Below are 25,024 nucleotides of genomic sequence, written 5' to 3'. Positions count from 1 at the left end.
AAATGAGTTAAATTCAAAATGTATCAAGAAAAAGCAAAACTCAACCATGTACTTAAAAAAAGAGAGAAAACTTTAAGAAAAATCCAAATGTTCAAATAACTATAAAAAGTTAATGGTGAACTGGACTTACGAGCCAGCTGTTCCATGCAGGTGATATGGCCAATGATCAGACAAAACAAAACTGAATGAAAAAGCTGTGCCCCCCATATTTCCATATTTCTTTGGTAATTGAATTGATATCATATTGAAATATTACTCATTCCATCAACCCCAAGACTATCATAATGTCCCTGATTGTTTCTCCAAGAATGTATAAATCCTGATCAATCATGGTTCAGATTATTTGGATTAGCGTTGAATTCAAAGTGAAGTTTAGTGAGAAATGAATGCTTAATAATGCCTGAGGTGGGAAATTGTATTTCTGAAATATGTAAGTAATCATCTGCTGGACTAAGACATTAGAGAAATAATTATTATATGTCATTTTTTTTCCCAAAAAAGGTCCAACAGGAGGCTGTCTGGGAGAATCACCCAGAAGCTGTTTGCTCTTTGTTTTAGTCATCGTAAAACAGGAGTGGTGTAGGAAAGCAAACAAAACAGCAAACGAAGCATGGATATAAATATCAGCTCAAACTGTGCGCTAGGCACCAAAAGTAAAAGATTTTACAGAAAAACTTATCACGATATATTCTATTAACGTGATACTTTTGAAAATGGTCAAAGTGGAACTAAGTATGTCATTTAGTCCAGTAATTCTCCGCCCCTCCTATATTTTTGTAAATTTTCTCAAATCTTTGTCTTTTAAAAGGGTTATTATATGTGCAAGTACATCAGAATTCAATGAAAAATATTTTAAAATCACAACTTTAGTTTGTAACTTCTGTTCCAATCAGTTTAGGATAAATGCCGTTTTTCTTTTTTTAGCAATCATTGTGTTTTTCCTCTGACACTGATATTTGTCTTTAAATACATTAAATTAATTGTTATTGACAAATACAATAACCCACAATAATTCTTTCATTCTTAACAACAATCATATTATCAGGCTAACAATCCGTTGCTGTTATATCTGGTAGTTGCTGTGTGTGTATATTCAGTTATATACATTCAATCAAGGATTTATTGTAACCATGGTGATACCATTTTTCAAGTTTAGGAATAAGTTTGAACTGCTGGTGTCGCCAAAATACCCCGAAAGCAAAGAAAGCATTACTTACCCATTAGCATCATTACAATGAACGAGTAAATAATATTTGGTCCACATGAAATCTGAAACATAAAAAAGAAATGATTAGGAAAGCTTATCCATTTTCATTATTTTCTTTAACACATTTTGTTGCCTTTAGGCTTTTTGATCACTGACTATTCCAAGATCTGGTGTCACATATTTACTTCATCTCCTCACAAAATTCTCTCTTCTTTTTCCCTTACAGTGCTGAGTTTTTAACAAACTCACCCATTCCTCTACAAGAAGAGGAAAACTATTAACTGTAAACTGCTGCTCGTCTGTCTCTGCTGATGGGATTCACCGTAGAAACTGGGAGGGAGATAGAGAGAAAGAGAAGAACAACAATGGTGTTCACAGTTCCATCATCACATGCAACCTAATGGAGAAAGTGGCTGTTAGTAAATGTAAGCCATATTAACTTGGAAGACCAAACAATTTCACATCCTCTGAACTGATTTCCAGAGCGAATGGCTACATAGATTCTCTCAGCTGAGCTGCCAGAGGGCTTCCTGCCCGATGGTCTTGTATGTGGAAACCTCGTGTCTTCTGGATGTCTTCGGTGTTTTAGTCACAATTTTATGTAATTTAGTTGTCATATTGCTTTACTTACCTTTTTTTTCAAGAGACTGCATAAACTGCGACTGATTCCCAGGAATCATCCATTATTTCGGCACTCAAAGCACTATGCAAGGTGAGGGAGTCTATCACGATGTCCAGCGACTGCTAGGCTGCCCTGTTAATCTCAGCTGAGAAACAGCAAGCTGAAGTCAATCCATACATATCAAAAAACAGCAGCTTCCACACTTATATGCACATCACACAGTCATTTATGTTTTATACTAGCTGAATCTCCCAGGAGGCATCGAGACAACATCTTGGGACTTGAAATTCAGCAAGACATCAGCATGTTAGTTCGAATGATGTAACCCAAAGACTACAGACACTTGGATGGATGCATTAGTTGAGATGAACAGAAACACTCAAAGGCACTAAACTGGCCATAAGGTCACATGGCTGTCTTCAGGCATCACTGAAGACAGCCATGGGATAGGCCCTCTTTCTCACTTGTTCCTTCTTGAGATTTTATGGTATCTTACCCGAGAACCCCGCCACCCTTAACTGCATCTCTGCATTGTTATTGCTCCTCCCCTTTAGAAAATCTGCATGGAAATCTGTATTAATGGGGGGAGGGGGGCATAGTTAATTTTTCTTTCAGCATTGTTAGTGTAATGGTAGTATCACTATCATCCACGATACGTTTTAACTACTTACTGCTAAGGAGCTAAGAAAACATGGTGGAGGAGGACGAGCACCCTCCTCTCAGAGAAAAAGGAGACCATACACACCATATCTGTTTGGAGGTGTGAGCAGGCAAACATCTTTTACAAACTATTTGAGGGACAAAAAATGGCAATGATTGCAAATTAGAAATTCATTTTTCTGACATTGTTTATCAGCATGAATAATGTGCATGACTTTTGCAAGTCACTCTTTTCTCTCATGAATAACAGGGCTAGAAACTGTTTTTTTTGTGTGTGTGTGTGAAAATGTAATTATGTTATATGCAATAGAATGCGTACAGATAAGTGTGTAGGAATAACGATTTCATCCATTTGATTAACATGGTGAAACACCATTAAGAAAAAAAAAGGTGAACCCTGTGTAGTTCTCTTTAAGATGTCTTAGGACACCCAATAATATAGCTTTCTTAAATCCAAGAGGAGTCCTCTTCAACTTTTGCAAGTATTTATTCTGCTATTGCTTCAACCTTTCACCTGGCTGCTATTCTGCCTTTTTCTTATTATTACTATCTCTTCTTCTTATTGAAGCCTCTTACTAGATTCCCTAGCTGTTAATCTCTACAATCACTGCAGACACAGGACTGAAAGTTGTCCATTCAAAGATGTCATTATCTGTGCAGTCAAACTGAAAAGGTTATGTTGTTCTTTTAGTTACTAAATATTGCTTCCAAGGTCTTGAGGACCTTCCAAAGAAAGGTGTGGGGTTCAGGTTACTTTAGGAGAAGGTCTACTGTTGCTTTATTTGTTTGTTTGTACTCTCAAAGTCATCCAAGCTGATCAGATGACTTCACACAATGCCTCACTCATCAAGTGTTAATTAACACTTCATGAGGGGGACAGTCTGACAGATACTGAAAGATGTCATCTGCAAATGTTTGATTTCATGGTGTAGCTTGGACAAATGACTCTTTAAGAGAAATACACAACCCCATCATCAATGTTAGGTATATTTGGTGCATCTTTTTGTCTTGATCTGGAATAACCTCTTCCTTTAATTTTCACAATGGTTCAGGGACAAAAAGAAAAAGAAATACCTTAGTGGAGTTTCTCAAGTTGCATATTTGAATATTTGTTGGCTGAATGAAATATGTAATCACTACATTTATATTACTCTTATCCATGAGCCCATTTCATAAAACGTATACCTGGAGTTTCCACAGTTCTTGGAAAAAACAGCCTGCAAAGGTGCTGGCTACTAATGACCTCGCCTGATGAGTCCATTTATGATGTTTTTAGTGGGCTGTCATAGCAAACAGTGCACCAACTGAAAAATTAGGCTACAAGTTAATAAGTAAAAAGAGGTTGGGAAAACTGTTGTTTGAAATATTTAAAGAGAATTGTGCCAAAATACACTATTTGAGTCAAACAAAGCCAAAAACACTGTCGGAGCAGAGTATGCACACGTGTAAGACATGCTCCTCTGATAGATAGAAAAATGATTATTATAAGAAATATGTGTTTGTTTAATTATCTGGATTTTATTTGTGCCTCTCATTTTTATACTGTTTCATTCATATGAATTGCTCTGTCTCTATTATACATTGATTTTTGCTCATGATGCTGGGTAAATGGACTGGTTCATATGTATAGCGCTTTTCTATTCGAGCACTCAGAGCGCTTTATACAGCATGCCTCATTCACCTGATAACAGAAGCTATTTTTCCCATGCCTAAGTGTTTTTATCTAACATTCACTCACATTCACACTCTGATCGATGCAGCGAAGAGCAAGTTATCATCTCACCCAAGTATATCTGAAATGCAGGCTAGAGCAGCCAGGGTTTGAATCTCCCGATTAGTCGATGACCTGCTCCACCTCCTGAGCTGCATTACATTATTATTAGAATCTCTTATTTCATGAACGTCAAAGAAATGACAAAAAAGGAACTACAAAGCCGTATAAAACAACTAAAGAGAGATTTTAATAACTAAAAAGACAAATAGAACACCCCTTACCCACAAATAGATCCAGAGAGTCTACAGTGATGATGATAATGACTACAATGACAGTTGGAGGCTCATAATAACTGTAAAGAGATTAAAAATCACCTCAAGAGACAAAACAGAACTAAAAACAACTAAAAAAGAGACAATAAATAAAGTTAAAAATATCAGTAAGAGGCCCAAAACTTACAGAAGAAAAAGATGACCATGTTCATCAAGTGTCTGACTGCATTCTGACGGGGTAGATGGAGGGGTAGGAGTGGGCTTTTACATGGCGATGCCTGAGGCCTCAAATTCTGTGAGTAGATTTTTTTATTCTATGGCAGAAATACAGTAGGACACCAAACGTCAAATCAAAACATTATAATGAAAAACATGTTTCCTATGAAAAATGTCAAAAATGAAACATTTGAAAAAATCTGTTCATTTGAAGGCAAGCATGCACTTTCTGCTGAAATCGCTAAACTCACCTGTCTGCTTATATAAGAGCCACAGAGCTAAAATTAGAGGCCACGTAGAAAAAAAATGATTGATCGTTATCCTGAGAGATTTGAATTTATGTACTATATCTTTAGATTATTGCTCTCCCGTGCCTTGCTAATCAATAGCAAGACTCTGCTTTGGAAATACTGCTGTGATATTTAGGATTAATAAAAATGTATGTATATATCCATTTAAACAATACATTTATCATTTATTGCTTAGCAGCCATGGTAGCTGAAGCTGAGGTTATGGATGATGATAAAAATATGTTTTATAATAAATGTTACTTTTTTCAACATAATTTATGGTGATTCTTAATTTTGGTGGTAACCCAGGGTATCTCAGGTATATAGTATTCTATCTAAACATCAGGATGTTAGGATGCTGCAGTATACACTCCAGAATGTTTCAGTACTAAATCCGAGGAATTCAGTGAGTACATGTGGCTCTGTGGAAGGTAACTTGGAGGCTTGAAGTAGATTTTTCTGCTCAGTGCGCTAGCATCTCTGTCTTTAGTGATATTGCATGGGATAAGAAGAATTGGTTCCAGTGTTTTATATCAGTTGTTTGCTTAACACTGTATATTACTTCAGCTTCAGCCGTGTCAAAATGAACAAGAGGATTTTATGTACTGTATTGTAGCTACACCAAGATAAACATCCATCCATTAGTTTTTAAAACTTATGCCAATTGTACTCACTGGAGACGTGATCTTCTTTACTCAAAGCCTTTTTGATTGGAAGGTAGCATAACAGAAGCCCTGATAGGTCCTCTGTGCTTCCCTAATAAACTGGATTGGATGTTTTATTTGATGTCCAGAGGCTTGGAATACTTTTGATTCTATTCCAAAACTAACACAAGTCCAAAAACTGCATAATGGGTCTTTGACGAGTAAAATTTGTTGTGATATTTGGTTCTCTGACATCTTCAGTTTGTGAATATTTTAAATTGTTGCTTTTCAGTGTTTCCAAAATTATGTCTAATCCATACACGTATGAAAAAATGCTTCGGAAGGTTCTGGGACATGAACACAAACCTGTATCACAGTGAGCTTTACCCCATCACCTCATCACCATCGCCAACCACTCCCATAATTCATCAGCCATGTTGTGTCAACCAGGCCACCACTTGTCCACTAACCCAGTTAAAAACATAATGAAGCATTAAAAGCCAGTAAAGACTGTTAGATTGTAGAAACACATAGGAAGTTCTTAGGATAAAGTAATAATGGAACAGGGCTCCCCGGTTTATGTTATTTTTCAGGATTTCCAGTTATGTACATATGTAGGTATTAACGTGTTTGTGTATAAAAACATGTACGACAGGAATGCTTTGCAGACTGAACTAGACAATGTCCCTGTGCCCAGATGGACCACTAAGCTAGCCAATAGTGCTGCTTTTGCTTTAAACCCAAACCATAATGAATTTTGTAGCATATACAAGTATTTTAAGTAGTTAGCCAACTCAGGTTTTTGGTTAGTTAATCCAGCAGGGCTGAGACATGGGTTAAAATGTCAATGTGTAGTGTCCATTTGGCCCCATCCTAGAAGAACACAAAATTAGAAAGTGAGTGGTGTGACAGGGCTCAGGTGTGGTAAAAGGTCTTGTGTGCAAAAGTTTAACCCATGTAGAGGTTTACATAAATATTTTAGGCTGAGGTAGCAGGATTATTAAGACAGTTTAGGTCTGGACTAGATAAACTTTTTTTTGCAACACTGTGGTGAAACTCCTTTTGCTTGTCTCACCAAGTCTAACCGATATACATGACTTTCATGATCTGAATTCAGATTACGAGTGCCAACACTGAGAAAACATGGATAGTTATAGATTCTAAATTCTCTTCATTTCAGTATGGTTAATGAGTGTAGCCAGTCTGACATGTATTATAATCAAGTACTGCATCCAGTCTCCCATGGAAATGAGAATTAACGAGGTTGCTGACATGTTTCTAAAAAGTAGAAAAGTGTTATAACAAAGACACAAAGAAATATCACCCTTATCAGTTTTGGAGGATTAGGTTAATTGAAAGCACCCTTTGGCTAGTTCAAAAAGTATCACGAATTAAGTGTGCAAGAGAAGAAGTACAAAGTCAAATAAAAGTCTATGTTGAGGGAAAGGCAAATATCTTTTGACTGTGTTGGTCAGTCAAAAGATCATATGACAAGAGGAAGACATGTTCATTCCAAAATCTTCATTGTGGTGGTTTCTCTTTTCTGAAGCATTAAAATATTGGTGTCTGTGACACTCTGAGAACTGGGGGTGTCGTGTACACCACGTAGCTTACAGGCCTGTTATAAATTCATAGGCCTAATAAAAGACAGTATCAGGATACAATAGTGATTTAGGTTTTTTTGCAAACAGATCTACAGCTTACCAGCAAACTGATAAGACACAGGCAGTTCTGACAGCCAGTAAAGTCAATACACCATCACCACTTCCAAAGCTAATTGCTTGATTGCTCACAGGATATTTAATGAATTTTGGCTAGCTCTCCAAGTCTGGGTAAAGTGATCTAAAATTATATGTCGGTGTTGTAAGGAACAAAATTAGATTTTATATTCAAACGATCTGACTGGCTAGATTTGATGTAGCATTTTTGTACACTGGCTGTATTAACTGGTCTAGCTTTATTAGATTTTTTTTTTTTTAAATAAACTGGTAAAAACAGACTAACCATGGTTAGTTACTCTGTCCTAGTGCCATTAGGCTATATTATTTGGATAATTAAGTCCACTAGCTTAAAACCATAAACAGTGGTAAAAAAAGAAATAGACTTTTATGCTTAGCATGGAGAACTTTTTGTGTCAGTTTTAGCATGTTAAGGTCTAAAACTTCAATCCATATTTTCTGCAGCAACATCTCCATTCCAGGCGCCTTGCCCTTCCTCTATCTTAAACGTCTTCTCCTCTTTGTTCTCTTTCTTTCCTGATGCCTTCCTTCAGTTACTTTAAAGAAGAAGCTTTTTTTTTCTTTTTGCATCCCTTGTTCCTGTATTTTTGTATTATATTTTTGGAGGTTAATTCCAAATGCATGCATGAGAAACATCAAAATAATGACGTTAACATAGTGTGAATGACCTGGTGAAGGGAAGCCTCCCCTCCTTTGACAAAAAGCAGTCCTATTTTCTTACTTTTTGTGTCAGATTTTAAAAGAAATTTTGTAACCAACAAATAATAAAACACTGTAATTTATAAGCCACAGAGGCAGCAGCACTATCTGAAGACAAATACGGTTTAGATGGTTGACGCACCTAATTCAGAAGTCTCTGAACATGAAAGTACAAAAAAATAAAGTCAGTGTCTCTTGGTAGGGTGGACTCTGTCACAAAACTGTGTTTCTGTCCTCATGATGAGACATCAGCAGCTAAAATACTATTACTATTTAAAGAACTGCATCTGCTTTAGGTCGTTTCAGTTCCACTTTTCTGTTTTTTTGTTTTTTGTTTTTTTGCTTTTTTGTCGATAGTGAAAAGGCAGAGCTAAGAAAGATGACTGCAACAGAAAGATGAGAGGCTTCCCTACATTAATGAATTAGGTTACACTCTAAAAAGGTGATCTTGGATCTGATTTTGTTGTCACTGCAATGGAAAGAGAAAAAGAATCAAGAACTGTATAAAATATATCTGAATGGAATGTTAATTATTTACCTTTTTCTAGTTTTGAAACATGTAAAAGAACAAAGGTGAAACTATGAAAATTTAACATTTGTGAAAAAAAAATCTGCTGTCAAACAGTATGAATGCTGTGAATGCTGATTTGCCTGAGCAGCTCTCCTTCCGAATTGATAGATCATCCTTTAAAAAAAAGAATAATACTAAAAACAAAATAACAATAAAAAAAAATCATTTAAAAAAGTTAATAAAAGAATTAAAAGCAAATGCCAAACTTTTTTACATTTGTCCTGTTTTTTGTTTTTCTTAATGATTATTTGTCATTCAGGCACACATCTTCATGTCACATTTTACAGCATAATGTGTAGATACAAGATTGCCATAGCCACTGTGCTGTCACCCGTTTGCTTTTTGGACACTATCTTTTAGAACTTTAGCGTTCTGGCTGCTTTCATGTTCGTTTTTTGGACCCAAAACAAATAACACCAATAACAAAAGTAGTCTAAAGGTCCACTACAAAGATGAGGCCTAGCAGACAGCAGCTATAGCTGGTTTCGGGACAATTGCCAAACAAAGACTCACAGCCTTGGGCAGCCACTTGAAGAGGTATATAAATCAGCTGCATTCTAATGAGCCTGCCAAGGTGTACTCTCAGTGGCAGCAAAAAAAGACTGGAGCCAGAGCAATATTTGAAGAGCATATGGGTGAAGTATGCAACCAATAACAGCAATGCTCAGTGGCTTGTGAATCTATGAGCAGACCACAGCAACCTCCCAGTGAGCATCACACTGGCTGACATCCAGGAAAGGGTCTCCAGTATGAAGAGTTGGACAGCACTAGACCCTGATATGATTCACGCCTACTTGCAGAAGAAGCTGACTGCACTTCATGAGTGCATGGCTGCACAAATGAACCAGCTGCTAGTAGATTAGATACCCAGAATGGCTAACTGATTGCTGGACAGTCCTGATCCCAGATGATCCCCACAGGTCCCATCCAACTATCAGCCAATAACCTGCCTCAGTACAACATGAAAGCTCCTATCAGGCATTATAGTGGCTGAGGTGAACAGGCATATGGCTCAATACATGAGCGGGGCACAGAACGAATTAGGCAGGAACACCAGAGGGGCAAAACACCAGCTACTGTTAGATAGAACAGACTCCGAGGCCAGGCTCACCAACCTCTGCACCGCCTGGGTTGCTTACGAGAAAACCTATGCCTCATTCCTGGATCCTGGAATGCATAAACTGTACAAGATCAACAGGACCCTAAGAGCCTTTATCTGTATTTAATGGGCATGTGCCGAACAACAACTAAAGGGCACTTAAGCCAGTTGCTCAAGACATCATTAACTGCAGGATTTACCAAGGAGATGTCCTGTCCTCACTGCTGTTCTGCATAGGCCTGAACCCCCTCAATGAGATCTCTTACAAGACTGGCTATAGATAACAACTATGAAATGGAGCAATTGTCAGCCACCTCCTCTATATGGATGACATCAAGCTGTATGCCAAGAGTGAATAGAGTAAACCTCACTTCACAGATCCACCACTTGAGGATCTACAGCAACGACACTGGGATATCAATCGAATTGGAGAAGTGTTGCCGAGTGGTAAGAAAGAGAGAGAAAGTAGTCTGGGAATCCCACAGGCAAACGGGAACCATGAAGAAGCCACTAGGAAAGCCGCAACAACCAAATCCCTGCAGAGAGTAAGGCAAGTCCTGAGGAGTCAGCTGAATGGAAAGAACAAGATCAAGGCAATCAATACCTACACAATGCTGATGATCAGATACCTAGCTGTGATGGCTCTGGTTTCCCTGGGACAGGGAGAACTGGGATAGCTTCCAGGGGTGACAGAGGGCAGCCAAAGATTTTTTGGGCAGTGTTAATGACCCTCTATGCAGTCTGGAGAAATACCAATCTAGAGAAATAACAAGGTCTGAGAGAGGAACTTGAGAAGATGTGGGGGGTGAAGCCAACAGTGGTCCACGTGGCAATTGGAGCACTCAGGGCAGTGACTTCCAGGTGAGTGATGAAAGTGATTATGAATGAGAGCAGAGGATACTGTTAATTGATATATGACCCATAAATTAGAAGATTACCAAGGGAAGCGGAGCCTGGAATATTGACAAGCAAACAGCCATCTCTCAGGGCTGTGAGAGACGGCTGGGCTGGGCTGTGTTCTGCTTGTGGACCCAGCTGCCCTCTCAGGCTTCTCTGGACCTGTTGCATCTACTCATTTTGCTGTGTATGTGAGGACTGAAGTCTGTTATTCCCAACCAGTTTGTTGTGGAGATATCATCTGAATTTCAGGAGTGGGACCACTCCTCTTTCACGCCCACTCCAGCCTCAGGCTATAAAAGCCCTCCTTCACCAATACCTGCTGTTCTCATTTTCATGTCCCCCCCCCCCCCTTTCCCTCTCTTCTCCTCTTCTCCTCTCTTCCTTTCCTTCATTCACTTCTCGTTAGTACATGGGGATCTGCCCGGCCTGGGAGCCGTTGCCAGTCCCCTTCGAGGCCTTCCCCAAACCGCAGGACCAGTTCATACTCCCTCATCACCCATCATTACCTAGGATGTGGTCCCAGCTAGTGAAATGTAGTAATGATAGGTTGGTAACTTGGTTTCTCATGCGCTCATATGCTTTGTGAAGCGTATGAGCTGACAAGCAGTCCCAAATTGGTTTCTGACAAGCAGGAGTCCAAAGAAACTGTTTCACTGGGCTAACCAAATCAGTGAAGGGAGTTAAAACATCTCCCTTAAACACCTCTATAATAGGCACACATCCCCAGAAATCGGCCAGAAACTCAACAATAGCCTGAATTTTCGCCTCCACTGGACGTACCTATCCCTGTCCCACTCGTTTTCCCAGGTATGTGACTGTAGCTTTGCCAAATTCAAATTTAGTGAGGTTTAAAGTAAGTGATGCTTCATGGAAACGGCTGAACTTAATGGTCAGACCTCATCCAGATAGGCATCGCAGTTATTCATTCCAGCAAGTACCCTGACCATCCATCCATCCATCCATCCATGCATCCATCCATCTTCATCCGCTTTATCCGAGGCTGGGTCGCAGGGGCAGCAGCCTAAGCATAGAGGCCCAGACCTCCCTCTCCCCAGCCACCTCCTCCAGCTTATCCGGGGGAACACCAAGGCGTTCCCAGGCCAGCCGAGAGATATAATCTCTCCAGCATGTCCTGGGTCTGCCCCGGGGCCTCCTCCTGGTGGGACATGCCCAGAAAACCTCACCCAGGAGGCGCCCAGGAGGCATCCTTGTCAGATGCCCGAACCACCTCAGCTGGCTCCTTTCGATGTGGAGCAGCAGCGACTCTGAGCCCCTCCCGGATGGCCGAACTTCTCACCCTATCTCTAAGGGAGAGGCCAGCCACCCTTCGGAGGAAGCTCGCTTGTATCCGCGATCTCGTTCTTTCGGTCACTATCCACAGCTCGTGGCCATAGGTGAGGGTAGGGACGTAGATCGACCGGTAAATTGAGAGCTTCGCTTTTACACTCAGCTCCCTCTTCACCACGACGGTGATGCAGTAATGCGGTGCAGTGTCCGCATTACTGCAGCTGCAGCCCCAATCCGTCTGTCGATCTCCGGCTCCCTTCTCCCATCACTCGCGAACAAGACCCCGAGATACTTGAACTCCTCCACTTGGGGCAGGAACTCATCCCCGACCCGGAGTGGGCACTCCACCCTTTTCCGGCTGAGAACCATGGCCTCAGATTTGGAGGTGCTGATCCTCATTCCCACTGCTTCACACTCGGCTGTGAACCACTCCAGTGCGAGCTGGAGGCCCTCACCCGATGAAGCCAACAGAACCACATCATCCGCAAAAATCAGAGATGAGATTCTGAGGCCACCAAAGCGAAAGCCCTCCGCCACTTGGCTGCGCCTAGAAATCCTGTCCATAAAAATTATGAACAGAACCGGTGACAAAGGGCAGCCCTGGCGGAGCCCATCACCCACCGGGAACGAGTCCGACTTATTGCCGGCAATGCAAACCAAGCTCTTGCAACGGTTGTATAGGGATTGAATGGCCCGTAGCAATGGGCCAGACACCCCATACTCCCGCAACACCTCCCACAGGACACCCCGAGGGACACGGTCGAATGCCTTCTCCAAGTCCACAAAACACATGTAGACTGGTTGGGCAAATTCCCATGCACCCTCAAGTATCCTCGAGAGGATAAAGAGCTGGTCCAGTGTTCTGCGACCAGGACGAAAACCGCATTGTTCCTCCTGTATCCAAGGTTCGACTAGCGGACGAACTCTCCTTTCCAGCATCCTGGCATAGACTTTCCCAGGGAGGCTGAGGAGTGTGATCCCCCTGTAGTTGGAACACACCCTCCGGTCCCCCTTCTGAAAGATGGGGACCACCACCCTAGTCTGCCAGTCCATGGGTACTGCCCCTGATCTCCACGCAACATTGCAGAGGCGTGTCAACCAGGACAGCCCTACAACGTCCAGAGCCTTCAGGAACTTGGGGTGGACCTCATCAACACCAGGGGCTCTGCCACCAAGGAGTTGTTTAACTACCTCAGTGACCTCGCCCCCGGAAATTGGCGGGTCATTCCCCTCATCCCCAGACTCTGCTTCCTCCTTGGAAGACGTGTCAGTGGGATTAAGGAGGTCCTCGAAGTATTCCTTCCACCGCCTGACAATTTTCTCAGTCGACGTCAGCAGCGCTCCGCCAGCACTATACACAGTGCAGGTAGAGCACCGCTTTCCCCTACTGAGACGCCTGACGGTTTGCCAGAATCTCTTCGAGGCAGTCCGAAAGTCTTTTTCCATGGCCTCTCCGAACTCCTCCCACACCCGAGTTTTTGCTTCAGCCACTGCCCGAGCCGCATTCCGCTTGGCCGGTCGATACCTGTCGGCTGCCTCCGGAGTCCCACAGGCTAACCAAGCCTGATAGGACTCCTTCTTCAGCCTGGTGGCTCCCTTCACCTCTCGTGCCCACCATTTGGTTTCGGGGATTACCACCACGGCAGGCACCAACCACCTTGCGGCCGCAGCTCAATGCAGCAGCTTCGGCAATGGAGACGCTGAACATGGTCCATTCGGACTCAATGTCCCCAATCTCCCTCTGAATGCTGTTGAAGCTGTGCCGGAGGTGTGCGTTGAAGATCTCGCGGACTGGGGCCTCTGCTAGACGTTCCCAGCACACCCTCACTACATGTTTAGGTGCACCAGGTCTGTCCAGCGTCCTCCCCCGCCACCTGATCCAACTCACCACCAGGTGGTGATCAGTTGACAGCTCAGCCCCTCTCTTTACCCGAGTGTCCAGAACATATGGTCGCAGGTCTGGTGATACGATTACAAAATCGATCATCGACCTACGGCCTTGAGCGTCCTGGTGCCACGTGCACTTATGGACACCCTTATGTTCGAACAAGGTGTTCGTTATGGCCAAACTGTGATTAGCACAGTAGTGATGGGATTTCCGGCTCTTTTTAGAGATCCGGCTCTTTCGGCTCGGCTCACTAAAAAGAGCCGGCTCTTTCGGCTCTGAACCGGCTCTTCAGGTTGTTTTGTTGCTTTAATTATTTAATCATTAACAATAATATAAAATTATGCAGAAAAGGAATTACTAATGTAAAAAAAGTGGTTTTATTTATATATGTTTATATATGGCCCCTAGAGACAAAGCACGTACAAACTCTAAAGCATATACAAACTCCAAAAAGCACGTACAAACTCCAAAACACATTTCTAGCGTTTACTGAACTTCCAAAACAGAGCTACCCAGATCACTTAAATTACACAATTGAAAACATGTGTGTATTGTTTTTGTATTTACAGACAAGCACTCATATTTATTCAAATAATTAAAAAAAAAAGTTCATTTACCTGTTACTACCACACACCAAATCCGGTTGTTGATACTTCCTGGCTTGTGTAGCCACTAGGTAACAAAAGCTCAACACTGCGCCCAGCATCCTGGAGCACTTCTGTTGTCTTTTGTACGTGTTTTGGACTTTGTACGTGCTTCTGAGTTTTTACGTGTTTTGGACTTTGTACGTGCTTATGAGTTTTTACGTGTTTTGGACTTTGTACGTGCTTCTGAGTTTTTACGTGTTTTGGACTTTGTACGTGCTTCTGAGTTTTTACGTGTTTTGGAGTTTGTACGCGCTTCTGAGTTTTTACGTGTTTTGGAGTTTTTACGCGTTTTGGAGTTTGTACATGCTTTGTCTCCAAGGTCCACCATAAATATACTTTATTTATTCACTCCACATAAAATGTAATAAATAAATCATATAATACAAAAAACAACTATTTACATTTTAAACTTTTAACTATTTAAATTTTCAGCTTTTTCCTTTTAAACAAATTTAACGTGAAACAACACAAAACACTACAAACCACAACACAATTAAATATAAATTAAAATATTAAAACAAAAAGAAGATGCACATTCTCTGTCATATGGGCCTGCATGATTTCTGAATCCTTTATCATCTGCAACTGAAAATAGTGGATGATTACTATACCTTTCTAATGTGCCGGTGTTGTCCCTGGCTCTCGTTCTCTCTGGCTCTGTTCCTGTGCTACTGCGAGTGTAACTAACGCCCCTCCCCCCTCTGCCCAGCGCAAAGTACAGGCCGCGCATGCGGAGTTTAGCGGAAAAAAGGGCGAGAGAGAGGGTGAGAGAAAGAAAAAAAAAAAAAAAAAACCTCACGGCTCCCAATAAGGAGCCGGCTCGCGTCGTTCACTTCAAAGAGTCGGCTCTAAGAGCCATTTCGTTCGCGAACGACCCATCACTATAGCACAGAAGTCCAATAACAAAGCACCGCTCGGGTTCAGATCAGGGAGGCCGTTCCTCCCAATCACGCCTCTCCAGGTCTCGCTGTCGTTACCCACGTGAGCATTGAAGTCTCCCAGCAGGACAACAGAGTCTCCAGGTGGAGCACCTTCCAGCCCCCCCCCCAGGGACTCTAAGAAGGCTGGGTACTCCGAACTGCCACCTGGCGCATAAGCGCAGATGACAGTCAGGGCCCGTTCCCCGACTCTAAGGCGCAGGGAACAAACCCTTTCGTCCACCGGGAAAAACCCCAACGTACCGGCAGCAAGCCAAGGGGATATTAGAATACCCACCCCAGCCCGACAGAGTCCAGCCCCTCTCCAGGAGACTGGTTCCAGAGCCCAAGCCATGCGTAGAGGTGAGCCCGACTATATCTAGCCGGTACCTCTCAACCTCACGCACTAACTCAGGCTCCTTCCCCACCAGGGAGGTGACATTCTATGTCCCTATTGCCAGTCTTGGCAGCCGGGGGTCAGTCCGCCAGGGCCTCCGCTCCTGGCCGCCACCCGGCACACAATGCACCCGACCCCTATGGCGCCTCCTGCGGGTGGTGGGTCTGCGGGAGGATGGGCCCATGTCTCCTCTTCGGGCTGTGCCCGGCCGGGCCCCATGCACTAAGGCCCGGCCACCAGACGCTCACCCTCGGGCACCCTCCCCGGGCCTGGCTCCAGGGCGGGGCCCCGGTAACCCTATCCCGGGCAGGGTAAACTGTTCCCTCGATGTTCTTTTCATAAGGGTCTTCTGAATTGCTCTTTGTCTGGTCCCTCACCCAGGACCAATTTGACATGGGAGACCCTACCAGGGGGCAAAAGCCCCCAGACAACATAGCCCCTGGGATCCCTGGGACACACAAACCCCTCCACCATGATAAGGTAGCGATTCACGGAGGAGCCCAGAGGTGACCATGTCATGCTAAAATATAGCAGGTGCAATACGCAACCCAAACGGCATAACTGTATACTGCGCAGGACCCTCAAGCTCCCAGGCCTCATGTAGAGGACCCAAGCTTGGAGGATAGACTGCCCGCAGGGGCAAGAGGGTATTTATTTTAAAATATATATTTAAAAAAAGTTCCCCACTGGTCGGTTAAGGCCATCTTCCAGGGTTCGGGACTTGGGGTGAAACCTTCCATACATGGTCAGGGGCTTCCTTGTCTTGATGTCAGTGGCTTCTATCACCTCCTTTGGCCAGCTTATTATCCCAGCAGGGTACCTGATCACGAGCAGGGCGTAGGTGTTGATAGCCCGGATCTTCTTCATACCATTCAGCTCACTCCTTGGGACTTGCCTGACCTTGTCTGACTACTTTCCCTCTCTTTGTTACCATCTGACTACACTTCTCCAGTCTAAACGACATTCCATTGTCATTTTTGTATATCCTGGTGGTGTGGCTCAGTGAATTGATGTCTTGTTCCCTCTTGGCATACAGCTTGATGTCATCCATGTACAGGAGGTGACTGACAACTGCTCCACTCTGTAGTTGGTATCCATAGCCAGTCTTGTAAGAGATCTCACTGAGGGTGTTCAGGCCTATGCAGAATGGCATTGGGGACAGAGCATCTTCTTGGTAGATCCTGCACTTGAAGGTGACTTGGGCTATGGGCTTGAAATTGGCCTCCAGTGTTGTACGCCACATCCCCATTGAGTTCCTGATGAAGGCTCTTAGGGTCCTGTTGATCTCGTATAGTTCTAGGCATTCCAGGATCCAGCTGTGGGGCATCGAGTCATAGGTCTTCTTGTACTCAATCCAGGCAGTGCATGGGTTGGTCAGCCTAGTCTTGCAGTCTTGGCTCACTGCTCGGTCTACCAGTAGCTGGTGTTTTGCGCCTCTGGTATTCTTGCCAATTTCTTCCTGTGGCCCACTCATGTATTGAGCCATGTGCCTGTTCATCTTAGGCGCTAGGATGCCTGATAGGACCTTCCCTGTGATACTGAGGCAGGTTATTGGCCAGTAGTTCAATGGGACTGGTCCCTTCTAGGGGTCCTTGAGGTTAGCCATTACGGATGCCACTCGTCAGTGTGCAGCTGCTTCATTTGTGCTGCCAGATGCTCATGGAGTGCAGTCAGCTTCTTCAGCCAGTAGGCGTGAACAACGTCGGTGCCCCTTTCTTGGATGTGCGCCACTGTGATGGTTACTGGACCGTGTTCAGGGAGGTTGATTTGGTCTGTTCTAAGATCCACTAGCCACTGAGCATTGTTGTTATTTGTTCCATCCTTCTCCCATAGGAAATTCCAGTATTGCTCCGTCTCCAGCCTTGGTGGTGCTGTTCTCATATTGTTCCCCTGCCCCTGAGAGTACACCTGGCTGGCTCCGTGGAGAACAGCTGGTTTATTCTCCTGCCTTCGATCTCTCTGGTGTATCTCTTCACACGGCTGGCAAATGCTGTGAGTCTTCTAAGTACTTCTAAGGCACTGTCTTTGTCGCACCTTTCTCCAGCTCTGATAGTTGGCTAACCTCCCTCCATGCTACTTTGATCTTAGCCTCTAGTGTCCTTCTCAATGGAGGGTACAGCTCCTTGTGGCTGTTTAGCTTGTAGCCAAGCATCACTGCTGCCGTAGTATAGATCAGCTAGTTAGTATTGGTAATGGTATCGTAGCAGTAGTGCTGCATTCACACCATCTAGTAGATCTTCCGATCTTCTGAAGGTACTTCACACAGTCTTTCAGGTCCGTTTTTCTCGCACTAAGCGATCCTACTTCCATCACACTTGGGGCTTGGTACCCAATTTCAGGTGGGGGTGATGATATATCCCCCTGACCTGCCATCCTGCCTCCCCCTTGCTGTAGCATATGTGTTGTACCTGATCAATCTCTAGCTGTGAGAGCAGTCCCTTCTTCCGCTTCCACTGGGGCTACTTGCGTAGTAGCATGCCATTAGCGCCCTATTTTTTTCTACATATGACAAAACTCTTTCCGCCAAATATGTAAGGTAAGTGTGTGTGTGTGTAACCAAATAAAGACCTAAAGTCTGTATATGTATTGACTTAATAAAAGGTTTCAAGTTCAAGGTCATGATGCACTGTTCCTTCATTATCAGGCCATTGCCTACATGAGAACTGAGCTGTAGGGAGTTCAGTTCTTTTAACTTTCTTCTTTCAATAAATCTCAGAAAATGAAAGAGTGATTACCTCAGAGGAAATTATTGAGGTGATGAGTGTTCGACAACTGACAACAGACAGAATCACCACTGAAATCTTGTGAAGAGCGATTGAGACCGACATAAATAATTTGTCCTGGAAAAATTAAAAATTAAAATACAATCTGAAATTTGATTTAAAGAATTTGAAATCATCCTGTGTTTGGTAAAACACTGTGTTGGTGGTCTTGTTTTTAGACAGTACATCTTGGATCTAGAGAATTTTCACTTGTTCCGTTGGCAGATGTTTTCCACTTATTTGAAGCAAAAATATCTTGTGTTAAGTGAAGAAAAAATCTGCCATTAGAACAAGTGAAAATTCTCCAGATCCAAGATGCACTGTCTAAAAACAAGTTCATATATATCACTGAAACACTGAAACACTGTTACTCTGTAGCTGATTGTGTCTTATTTTAAGTGCGATGAGATACTTTTGATTAGAAATAATAAGAAATATAATTGTTAAGATTTTGAGTTTTTGCAGTGTATGATTTAATTATGTGTTCTCCTTCTAAGCAGGCTTGTGAGATTGAAACAAAAGCACTACGAAAACTCACTGAGGACAGTCCCAGGGTAAGCCTCTACAAATTACAATTGCTTCAAAGAAAGTCGCCTATCTGGGACACATGATCATCTCAGATGGTAAGTCCCCCTCCAACAAGGATTGGAGCACTTCACTCCATTCCAAAATCACTTACATTTTCTTGGTGTGATGTCATATTGCTGCCAGTGGATACCAGAGTATGCTGCATGAGAGGCTCCCCTATCAATACAGGAGGGGACTGACTGCACATGACAGACTACAGTGGACTGATGACCCAGACAAATCTTTGACTGACTTGAAATTGTCACCTACTTTAGGATTACCATATCCTGATTAATAATTCATGTTTTACATACATGTTTTGTTGCAGAAGCATAGACCAGCATCTTTCTAATAAATACTTACTTATTTGCTGCTCGCTGGTATCACATCCACCCATTCACACAAGCACTGTCTTATTTGCTCTTATGTGCTTACTAACTACCCTTTACACACATTCATACTCCAAAGGATGCATCGGAGAACAACTTAGGGGTTAATAATATCTTGCCTGAGGATATTTGGGATGCAGACTAGGGGGATCCAGGGATCAATCCACCAACTTTCTAATCAGTAGAGGACCTGCTCTACCGCCTGAGCTACAGCCACCCCATTAAAAATGTGAAATGTCAAAAAAGATATATGTGAAGTTGGACACTTTACACACGTACAAGACATGGACGTGGTGACAGCACTTCTTTATTTGAACATTCTTTTTACTGTGGTTTGCAATGGGACACAGACACCCCCGCTCCTCTGTCACGTCCGCTCTCCTCCTTCTCCGACTGTCACTGTGAACATATCAAAAGTCACAATCACATTCACAGCCCAGCACACCTGTTCACCCCGCCCCGGGAGCTCGCTGCACCACCCCTCCTCTGCAGCCGGCCAGAGACCACACCCACGCCAGACATCCCCACTGCCTGACTGAGGCCGGGGCCATTCCGGCCGAACCTACTCCCCACCCCCGCGAGTGGGAGACGAAATCGGCCACGACCATCTGCGCGTCCGGCCTATGGATCACCTTGAACTTAAAGGGCCGCAGAGCCTGATACCACCGGGTGATCCGGGCATTGGCATCCTTCATGCGGTGAAGCCACTGCAGCGGGGCATGGTCTGAGCAGAGGGTGAATGGGCATCCCAGGAGGTAGTAGCGAAGGGAGTCGACAGCCCACCGGATTGCCAGGCACTCTTTCTCCTGCGGCATCCTCCAGCTGCCAAGCCCACGCAAACGGCCGCTCACCTCCCGTCATCCTGCTGGCGCAGAATTGGCGCCGGTAGTCCTCTGGGGAGAGGCCCAATCGTCCAATACCGCCCGACACACGTCCTCGAACATCCCCTGTGATCCAGGGGGCAAGCTCAGCGCCCCCGTCTGAGCCTCACTCAACAGAAGCAGCAGCAGCCGGGCGGTCCATTCCTCCTCCAGCCAGCGGCAGGCCAACGCCAAGGCCTGGAAAGCCTCAATAAATACCAGCGGGTCCTCCGCTGGCGCCGGCGTGGCGGCATTCCCCAGCAGCTGCTCCAGAGCTGCAGTCTGCTGCTCTGATTGCTGGGACAGCAACGCCAACTGCTGGTCCTGCGTCGCAGCCTGCCGAGTCGCCATCGCCGCCATGTCCATCATCACTTGACCCAGTATTTGCAGCAGTTGGGCGGGTGGCTGAGCCGGCCCAGCACCCCCGGATCACCGGGGGTGTTCGAGGATGTGTGTCGGGCGGCTTTCGGGCCAATCACTCCATAGATATTGCCCTGTGTCTGTTAGTGGAGATCTTGAAGAGCCTGCTGGACAAGAGTCCTTGTGTTGGAGCTGTATTTTTAGACCTGAAGAAAGCTTTCGACTCTTTATTTAATATCTCCAGTCAGGCTCTTCAGTGGTTTGCCTCATATCTCTCACACAGGAAACAGTGTGTGGGGTTGGATGGGGTTAAATCTCCATATTTAGACTGTGATACAGGGGTCCCTCAAGGATCCTTTCTTGGGCCTTTATTGTTTTTTCTTTTCATCAATAACTTACCTGAAGTTTGTCCAAATATATTTGCTCAAATGTATGCGGATGATGCAGTTATATATACGCAAGCCAAAAGTGTCCAGCAGGTGGCAAAAGATCTTACAGCTGCTTTAGCATTAATGCATAGCTGGCTGGAGGAATAATGCCTAATGTTGAACACCTCAAAAACTGTCTGCATGTACTTCTCAAAACGTCCCTTATATTTGAAGCAATCAAACATATTTCTGGATGGAGCAGAGCTTGAATTAGCTCCAGAATTTAAATATCTTGGGGTCATTCTAGACCCAACATTATCCTTCAAGAGTCACATAAATAAAGTGTCCCAGGTACTTAAATTTAATAATTGAAATTTTAATCATATACATAGTAATTTAAATATGAATGTTGCAAAAACCTATTTTTACTCAATGATCATCTCTCATATGGACTATTGTTTGATGTCCTGGTCACTTGTCCAACAACACTTATAAACAACACTTATATGTCCAACATATTTATAAAAGAAGTTTAAAATTACTTGACAAAAAATCGACTTCCCACCACCACTGTCATGTGTTAAAAAACATAAATTATTGAACTTCAATAATTTAGTGAAAAAGAGTGTGCTTAATATATAAAGTCGTACATTCCCTTGCTCCACCACCACTAAAGGAGTTCATTAGGCGTAAAGAAAGCTTAGACAGGACCACTCGAGCTACAACCCGCTGAGACTTGTTTATACCCCACAGACGGAGCGTTTGGGCAGAACGTCCTCTCTATCCAGGGTGGCCATCTGTGGAACAGTCGTCCTCAATCCATTAGAAAATGCTCTACATTCAACTTGTTTAAGGCACAGGTTAAAAATTGGTTATGGACAAATTAAGTGTGTGATCATGTATAAGTTGTATAGTTTTAATGTTTTACTTGGGAATAGCATGGCTTGTATGTGTGAGTTTGGTGATGGAGTTCTTTTTAATGAATTATTATGTCCATTTTTAATATGTTTTTTGGACAACCGATGGAAATTAGCCTTTGGCTATGATCTGGCATGTTTACATTCATGTAATTTCTTTTTTACTGGGACAGTGCATGTTAATTAACATGCACTGTCCCAAATAGATTTATTATGTCCTCTTCCAGCCACAGAACACTGAGGATAAAATGCTACACTATTGTATAAATCTCTCATTTGCTCTGTATTCACTCCAATCGCAGGTTAGAGCATCCCTTTTACAACCAGTTCAAACAAACAATCTCTGGCTGCTGATCAGAGATCTCCAGAGAACCAGCTGGAAACACAAACAGTGGCAGGGACCATTCCAGGTACTGCTGAAAATCCAGACAGCAGTTGAGGTTGAAGGTTGTGTCACTTCGGTTCATGCCAGCTATTGCAAGATGATTCCAGCACCACAGTAATAAGACTTACAGTTTGATGCTCAGGTAGACAACAAGGGTGTACAATGTGCTCTGGCCTTTCACCCTATAGCTGCGTTAGAATGAAAAGTAAGAGTGAGGGATGTAAAAACACTTTCCTAAAAAATGTGGGCCAGGCTCCAACACAGTGACATGCAGAACACAATTCCGAGTGAGTCAGAAGGGATCAGCGATGGAACGCAGACAACACCGGTTTAAACAGCCAGGCTGGTGTGGCCTGCAAGGTTGTTTTTAGTAAGTTTTCAAATCATTTTTACAAATGATAAATATCTGCATGACTCTCCAAACGTCATAAACACATGAAAGGCTGATATGAATCACTTAATGCACTCCCTTGCTGAGTTTCAACCTCTTCTCTAGTCAGATTTACAATAATGTAACAAACCAGAATTTATTGCAGGCACTATTCCCTCATGATAGGTTTAGACATTCCAAGCATATCATAGAGGCAGACTTCAAAGTGTATATAGATGCCATAAGTCTCTCTCGAAGGGTCCCTAATAAGTATGAAGCAGGCAGTCAAGTTGGTGAAGGATTCACGCCATAGATTCCATTCTTTGGACATTATCAGGGCTGGACCAGTAATTTGCCATAGTGGGCATTTGCCAGGTGGGCTGATACACTTTCCTGATTTTTGCCCTCGCGCTACACACGCTGACAGTGTTTAATTACTGGCACTGTCCAATCAAATCTCGCAACCAGGCCATCCTCTACCTTACTGTGGCCGAGCTGAAAAGCTGAGATGTAATAAAAATTTTAAAAAGAAACTAAAAACAAATGCAGCAATATGTGTCAAATTAACCAACATGTTAACTGTCAGGGCTGCTGATGCACCGTCATCATAGTACCAGCCAGAACTACTAGCAGTTGTAGTAGCTGTCACAGTCAGAGGAGACTGCTGTAGCTAGCACCAGCTGTGGAGAAGTGTAGGATGAAGAACAGCAATATTTACATGATATTTCATCTCTCTCACCCTATACACACACACACACACACACACACACAAACTTGGAATTGGGCTGACTAATCAATCATAAATCCCTTAATAAACTTGAGCCCTTATCAGAATGATCAAACAATCAATAATTTCCAAGCACATGGAAACACATTAATTAGCTGAAAATGAAGATCCTGACAGGTGTCTGCGCTAAGAAACCTTATCTGCGATTAATCTGTTGAAATGACACTGTTTGTGTAATAAAGGGCACTTTTTTTTTTAGTATGAGTAGAAATTGAAACTCTTAGTTCAAACTGCTTAAAAAAGTTTTTGCCCACAAAACCTGTGTTTATGATGGTTATTCCATCATAAACACAGGTTGTAGAGAACACACGGCAGATCCGTCCACACATTCATGCTTTCCAGCATCTTTTATTACTCTCTGGTTCCTGTTCACATGCGGCTGTGGCTTTGCCAGCCGAACATACACACCAACAACAACACAATCTCAGGACCCAGTACAGATTTTAAAGCCGGCGAGGTGTGACTGCAGATGCTGCCCGGTGCGTCCGCCTCCCTCACAGTGACCACGCCCCGCCACATACCCCCATTGCCTGACTTATACCGGGGAGCCGATCCTACCCCCCCCGAGGGCGGGAGAGGGAATTAGCCCTGACCGTCGGTGCCCCTCGGCATCTGGTAGGCTGTGTCTGGGCTGGCCTCACCCTGGGTACCAGCACGAGTGTCGGAGCAGTCTGGATCTCAGCAGCGTCTGCACAGTCACGGGTGGCATTGGTGTCGGCCAGGACCTGATCTGACCAACCAGCCTCTCGATTGTCTGCATGCAATAACAATGGGAACAACTGGCTGTAAGGTCAATTCCTTGATCCTAAATATGCAAATTGTCATGACCATTGATCAGCCGCCACTGATCAAAGCCCATTGATAAAAAAAAACCATTGATCAAAAACTACTGATCAATAACCATGAGTACCATTCACAGAGAGTTGGGGAATGGCTGCAATCACAGCATTGTAAGATGACAGATGTACTCTTAGGCCCCCTCCTCGATTCAGAGATGGTCTTTCCCTTTTCACGTAAATGGCCTCCTTGACTCCGCCCTCAAACCAGCGTTCCTCCCTGTCCAGGATGTTACATCCTCATCATTGAAAGAGTGTCCACTGGCCTGTAGGTGTGAATAGACTGCAGAGTCCTGGCCGGACGAGGTAGCTCTTCTGTGTTGTGCCATCCGCTTCGCCAGAGGTTGTTTGGTTTCCCCGATGTATAAATCCTGGCAATCCTCCTGCACTTAACAGCACACACTATGTTACTCTGTTTGTGTCGGGGGACCCAATCCTTGGGGTGGACCAATTTTTACTGATCCGTATGGGTAGGTTTACGGTACACATCAGCTTTTAATGTCCCCCATTACTTATGGAAATCTCACAGTCTAAGAAGGCTAACCTGCCACTTTTCATATCCTCCCTGGTGAATTTGATGAGTTGGTCCACCGAGTTAATGTGATCCGTGAATTGTGGAATGTCCTGAGATTTGATTTTCACCCAGGTGTCATC

At 43.6% G+C, this 25,024-nt stretch overlaps 1 protein-coding gene across 8 annotated transcripts in view; it reads left to right on the top strand.

Moving 5' to 3' along the window:
• kcnc3a (potassium voltage-gated channel, Shaw-related subfamily, member 3a) overlaps window positions 1–23,825 on the top strand; it is a 118,098-nt gene extending 94,273 nt beyond the window's left edge. For all 8 annotated transcript variants that reach the window (XM_085155622.1, XM_085155627.1, XM_085155629.1 and 5 more), the window contains one exon: window positions 1,434–23,825. Coding sequence is in view for 1 of the 8 variants with exons in the window: in XM_085155633.1 (XP_085011759.1) it covers window positions 1,434–1,447 (14 nt within the window). In the remaining 7 variants the exon portion in view is untranslated. The remainder of the gene's footprint in view (window positions 1–1,433) is intronic.
• Window positions 23,826–25,024: the final 1,199 nt, after the last annotated feature.

This window comes from Neolamprologus multifasciatus, chromosome 4 (genome assembly GCF_963576455.1).
Source record: "Neolamprologus multifasciatus chromosome 4, fNeoMul1.2, whole genome shotgun sequence".
NCBI lineage: Eukaryota > Metazoa > Chordata > Actinopteri > Cichliformes > Cichlidae > Neolamprologus > Neolamprologus multifasciatus.
Note: the sequence above shows the minus strand (reverse complement) of the source record. Positions and strands in the feature narration are given on the sequence as shown.